Raw genomic sequence first — 6,750 nt, 5'->3', positions numbered from 1 at the left:
GTACTGGGCGAAATAGATCGGATGGTCACCCAACTAGCAAGGGAGTGCAGTCGTGAGTTCTAACATGACTCGTCGCAAGGTAATACAACTTTTAATTTAGTCTCTCGCGCTTCGTACTCTCTCTCTCTCTCTCTCTCTAGCTTACTCCCTCTCACTCTTTTCTTTCTCCTTTTCTCTTTCTGTCTCCCTCTAACTTTTCGCTCCAACTCTCGATTTCTCCAGCTTCTTCGTTGAAGTCGTCTTCGCCTCTCTCTCTCTTCTCGCCTTCCTCTTTCGCTTATTCGCAGAGACGATTCGCGCGCGTGAAGATCTCGGCTGAAAGCGCGGCGCATCTTACGTAATTGTTCAATTATCTCCGCCGTTCGGAAAATTACTGCTTACTCTGATGCAGATTCCAGCCGTTGGAACTTAACAAAGAAGACAAGGTAAAGTAAGCCCACATTAAATGACCAGGATCGTTCGGGTCGTTGTAGGGTAGGCTTGACATAACCACGAGATACACTTACCCTCGACGATCTGATGGTGCATAGGTCTAGGCGCTCGTCAGGTCGTCAGGATCCCTTGAGATCGAAATCGCTTCTCGTGCGCAACAACTTTGATACACGACAGTCGTATTATTAGAGATAGCGGACTATCGCGTTGCCCAAGCCGGCAATTACACTTAAAGGCTTTCGTTTACCTAACTTCCCCCTTTATTAAATCGCGATAGGCCGTAATGAGGGCCGGAATTTGTGAATAGATAAGAGCCAACTGAGGGATTACCGGCTTAAACAAGTTCTCGAGCGGCAATGTTGTTAAGCACCTGCCGCGCGAATACGTCGGCCACGCGTCCGTAATGCTTTTTAATTCGCTCATTAAAGGAGTGAGAGACGTGTCACATTACACGGTAAAAGCGAGCGATTCTCCGGGTCGCGCAACGAAGCTCAGAGAACTCTTCACGCCGGTTAACTTCCATTTTTCCAATGCAAATCACACATGCCGGCACGACATGGGCGCTTAAAGTATTCGCGCAGAGATCTTGATCGTTCCGTTAGCTGCAGTTGCGTGCATCGATAAGAGAAGCACGCGGCGTACTAACAACGAGCAAGTGTATTCGTGCATTCGTCATACGGATAAATTCTGTAGCAGGATTTACGCGCGGTCGAGAGTTTATCGAAATTACGCGAACATCTGCGATAAATAATAGAGTTTCTTTGGAGTTGGTTGTCAACGCTAATCGCTGCAGGATAACTCGTTTGCGCAGATTTTCTAAAGGAATCGCATCATGGCATCTCGTTCAGTCATCAATGATTGTCGTAACAATTAACCTTGCACATGTTTCATCATCTACATGTTTCAAAATAAAGTAATCCTATACACTTTGTATATAGAAAGCGGCGTTTGTCAAATTGTCTAAATTTTTAATAGATATGTGATTGCTTTTATGAGCTATTATATATTATATATTATATAAGCTAATAAAAAATTTTAATGAACATGATTTCAGAAAAATTCAATTTTTACGGTTAGTTCAAAATTGTGTATTTTACAAAAATTGATTGTGTTTTTTCTACATAAGATTACTAATTTCTCTTTTGTATCTTTTTTGTAATCTTTCAATCTTCTTTCAGATCTTTTTAACAAAATAAAAGGGCCTAATCTAAAAAAGAGCGATAATAGTTTTTTAATGGTCCTTATATATTATTATATCCAGATCATTAAATAATAATCATAAGGATTGAGCTTTTCTGAAGTCCTTTGAGATCTACATCATAAAAGCAACCACATATCAAAAATTTACTCAATTTAACTCTTCGTAAGAAGTGCAGACTCCTTTGACTGTTGCAATTTGCAAGTACTAGGAGCAAATTAAAACACCCACACTGAAAACATAGACTTTGATAATAGTTACCAAATGTTAAATGAAATAATTTCAAATGATATAACCAAAAATGATTTTACTTTTTTAAATAAATATTTAGCAAGTATTAAATATAATAATGTAATCAACCGTTTGATAATATTTATACTAAATAGTTAGAAAAGTAATATTATTTTTGACTATAATTATATAACCAATTAATATAATTATATAATCATTTAACTGGAATTATTTTACTTAACCTTTAGTTATTATCAGACTCTTTTTTTCAATGCACGACACTTGAAATACTAACTATTGAGAATGCCAACAAAAACTCTGTCTTTAGTTTTAGCTTAAGCCTGTGACTATGTTTGCAAAGCAGCGTCCTTCGCTTTTTTTTCAGAACGTCGAATTACATTATTTGCATCATCATTCAACATACATTCATGATTACGCGTTGTGCATGCATGACTCGCATGCATATTCAGTCGACAATATGATAGAGACGTTGCTTGCCCCATAAAATACATTAGACCGTATTCTCTTCTTTGCTTTACGTAGTCAGCAAGGAATATATGTTGTGCTCGCGCGAGAAAGGAATGGGTTACGGGGGAGGGTTGAAAGGAGAGCGTAGGAAAGGGTGGTAAGTTATTGCATAATAACAAGGTAGTGCTCGGATATCCTTGTTACTCATTTTTCGCCCGGTAGGTGTATTACCATACTGTTTAATATAGAATAGGCCACCCATGGCACGACCAGCTGTGTGAGTGGAAATCGTGCCAGTGGGCAAGCCATTCCGCTAGTAGGTGCATAACGGAGAAACCGTGGGGAAAAGGCGCGAAGCCTTCGAAAGGTACGGGGATTTTGTTTGCAAGTAGAAAAAATACAGGGTGGCCGCAAGCTTTCGCGCAAGCAAAAGCGAGTAAAACAATAATTTCAGTGCCGTGGTGCGGTTGACCACATTAAGACATATTGTAAACTCACCTCTGCTGGCTTTTTAAATGCACGATGCCCCGCGGTATTGCTCAACGCACGTGGTACACCGACGATTGCTTTGTACGCGCACTTGACACAGTTCCCGCGAATTGTGCGGAATTTGAATTCTGCAGCGAGATGTTAACGAGACGGTGTGCAAAACTTTTCCCGTGTATCTTACGCGTCGTTGGACGCTTTAATTTGCTTCCAGTAATTGCAAATTGCGACATCCAAGTTTCATCTTGTAACAACATGTAAATATTTTCTAACGGATATGGTTGAGTCAATAGTGACTTAATATGTGTAAAATGTCTGTAGGTATTTATTTGAATATGCGTATCGTGAAATTATATATTAATGTGTAAGGATAAACAATATTTCCATCGAGAAATTATTGTACGTCTTTTTATAAGTGCATATAACAGCAATTTTCTTTCTTTTTTATTATATATATCTTATTGTACATCTTGTTTATATCTATATTGTATTTTTATTGTATATCTATTGTATATCTATTACTCACCATATACGTGATAAGAACAATAACTTATAAAGCATGATATGACATTATTACGTAAAAAGAGCAGATACTTGCAATATTGGCCATACACCATAAGCGTAAGATTCCTTTTTTGAGAGAGGAGGATTATTAATTCTATTATCACATAAACAGCAATTTTTGCGTTAATAGATTTTTTTGAATATTTTAGAGTATAAAATGTCTCTTTTTCATTCCTGATTTTAAATAAAGAAAATATTAGGTTTTGTCAATTTTAATAACAATTTATTATACCAGTAAAAAGCGAGGTGTCAGCAAAATTGCTGCTATTCATTATACATTGATATATAATATACAATATAATATATTATAGTAACATCACTTTTAATCATTAAATTTCGAGGAATTTTGAACCTCCTCCTTTCCGGATGCACCCATTATAAGCAATATCAAGTGGTACACATGCTGAAAGTGAACACCATTCGCTACCATACTCGTGTTGATGTGGTAGAATATCGTCGCAAAAGATGCCCTAGAAATGTTCGTATGTGTTGTATAAACTTGAAGCGAAGCTAAAGGACGTATCTTACAGACGATGAATATGCATATTTCAAAATCATAATTAATTTCTCTGAAATCTCTTAGAACTCTTCACACTTTGTTCCAAGTTAAGGCGAACTTTACGATGATGTAACTATCTTAATTCTCTATCACGTGGTGTCTTTAATTTTGATAAAGCTAACTGGATAAGTTTGTTTGGAATACATTAATACAATGAATACATTGGTTATGAGACCGATGAAAGCGACCACGATTACAAAAAAGAAAAAAAAGAAAAATAGAATTTCCATTCGCCGTTTTACCCACGAAGATAAATAAGCGTGCAACGTCATTTGCGTCTTTTTAACTCTTAACTTTAGAGATGAAAACTCATTTTCTTGCTCATGCGATTGCATAAAAGTGAGTTTGCCCGATGTTACGCGCTACAAAGGCGAGCGAGGTAAGCCACAAGATGGTGTCCTCGGTTTACCAAAACTTTCGCGTCCGCCAAGAGTCGAGTCATCTCGCGAGGAATTTATAGATCGCTACGGTCGATCATTTGCTCGACAGTATCTCTCGGATCTGATCTCTGTTTGATTTATTCGTCTTGGAAAGTATCTGTAAGTAGGTATCTATCACGGTTAAGATAAGGCGTGCTTGAGGCACGCCGGTTACGGGCGCCAATCTACTACGTTTCGGTCGTAAGTCATGATGACGGTTCAATAATTAACTTCGCGAGGAAATCGGTTATCGGGACGATATTATTCGGGCTCTTACTTCTCCCGGTAATAACCGGGCAACCACTCTCCCGCACCCTCACCATCCTTGCGTCAAGAGGGAACGACGATCCCACCGTCTCACTTAGGGGATTCAATTTAGATGTAAAATTTAGAATCGTCGCCTCGGTTACGCTTCTCTTTTGGCTTTCGGCTGTGAATACCACGAATTCTTATTATAATAGACCGTCGGTAATGGTCCGAAAATAAAGATTACCGGATAAGAGAAAGGGGCGCGAATAGAAATACGAAATAAACGCAAAGACCAAAGGCGAGAATATTGCGCATTCCTCTCATTGCGACTTGCAAAATACGGATTCCTCGTGTGATTAAACGACGTTAAATTGCTTGCGTTAGTTTGGATAAGAGATAAGCTATTAAAAGAAAATTCAGTTGTACCAAAATATAGACTTCTACATGTGTTACTTAACTTATAATATTTTTAATATCTTTCCTTATTTATCTTTTAGCATATCTGGAGAGACTATAAAAAGATAAATGCGATTGAGACATTTTGCATAATCGATGCGATTAACACGAATTTGTTTCGTCTATCTGTCCTTCTCTTCATTGTTTCTCGTTTGTCACTTTCAACAGCTTTGCCAGTCAGTCCTGTTCCATGTCCGTCTATACTTTAACAATCTAACGACTCTCACATGGAAATGACCTGTGCAAGAAACACCACAAAAAAGTATTAAGCGCTCTCTTACCTGAAGTTGACGCGCGGACAATAGTATCCCTGGTGCCGAGTACAAAAAGCTCCAGCCGTTGTCCGCGTGCCAGCTTCAGGTACGGGCATGCACTTTTTTTGACCCGAACGTAACGAGCACACGTAATCCGTAACTGCGAACTACGCTACAGAGCTTTTTATTTTTCAGCGTGTAGACCTGAGGCGGGCAAACTCATCGCCATTATACGCCGCGAAGTTATGATTGGTTTGGACGTTTCGGTTAAAATCCTAAACTGTAACTACGAGATTTAAAACGTACTATATTTACATTGCCCCGAGACAGTCGAGATATCTTATGAATTATTGTCGATTTTCATCTGGAGTGAAATTAGTTAAACTCAATAGTTGAAGTTAAACGTCAGTCCATCGTTTTATCAATTAATGCTTTTCAAGTAAAGTTGCAATATAAATTATTAACTTAACAAAATTTTAATATGTTATAGAATATTTATTTTAGACTTTAAAATATGAAATTTTATGTTACAAATGTAATTCCATTATTAGAACGAGTATAAAATCCATTTTACTGTTTTTAAAATAAGTACAAATGTAAATTAATATTTATATTTTGCTGTACTAATAATACGCTTATTATTATAATTGATACATATTATTATAATTAATGTCAACTGATTACATATTATTATAACTGTCAATTATTTATTACATAATTTTATTACTCAAATTTAAAAAAGATATAAATACCAATACTTTTACAAGTGAATATATAGAAATGCCTAGATATTTATATAACCTTTTTTCTATCGATAACGTTAACAATTAATATAAAAAAATTAATATAAATAGTAAATGTTTGATATTATTTCTGTTGCAGCACCATTGTCGCAATTGCGGGAACATTTTCTGTAACGCATGCAGTGACAATACTACGGTCTTGCCAAACTCAGCGAAACCGGTACGCGTTTGTGACGAATGTTATGTGTTTCTGGTTAGCCGTTACTCGGTGGTGCGTTAATATTCCACATACTATTGTTCCTTTTCGTAAACGAATTGCATAACAGATTTCAGTTCGATGCACAGTCTCAAAAAAGATAGGAATGGAAATCCGAGAAAGCAGAACAAAGAAAGAATGAAAAGGTAACGAAATTTGTCTGCAAATGTAATCCACACATTTGTACATGCTTCTTTCTACTATACGTAATGCATAACAATGTATTATCAATTGGCCATATGCGACGACAAACAAATCAATCTACGTAAGCAATATTTTATTTCATGTTGAATCTTTTCTATGGAAAATAATCTCATAATTCTTTTTAGAGTAATACGAGGAGTTTAGAGAAATATTCAATTTATCAAATTTTGTTATGCATACTGTTCTGCGTTTCTAATATATTTTATAGTTTTATAAATAATCGCGAGATAT

At 36.5% G+C, this 6,750-nt stretch overlaps 1 protein-coding gene across 1 annotated transcript in view; it reads left to right on the top strand.

Moving 5' to 3' along the window:
* The window catches only part of LOC105627583 (protein RUFY3), a 15,793-nt gene extending 9,454 nt beyond the window's left edge, over window positions 1-6,339 (top strand). The window contains 3 exon segments of the mRNA XM_012208865.1: window positions 17-60; window positions 62-79; window positions 6,199-6,339. Coding sequence (XP_012064255.1) covers window positions 17-60; window positions 62-79; window positions 6,199-6,339 — 203 coding nt within the window.
* The last annotated feature ends 411 nt before the right edge of the window (window positions 6,340-6,750 follow it).

This window comes from Atta cephalotes (genome assembly GCF_000143395.1).
Source record: "Atta cephalotes unplaced genomic scaffold scaffold00009, whole genome shotgun sequence".
In the NCBI taxonomy this organism is placed as follows: Eukaryota; Metazoa; Arthropoda; class Insecta; order Hymenoptera; family Formicidae; genus Atta; species Atta cephalotes.
This window is presented reverse-complemented; position numbering and strand designations above follow the sequence as displayed.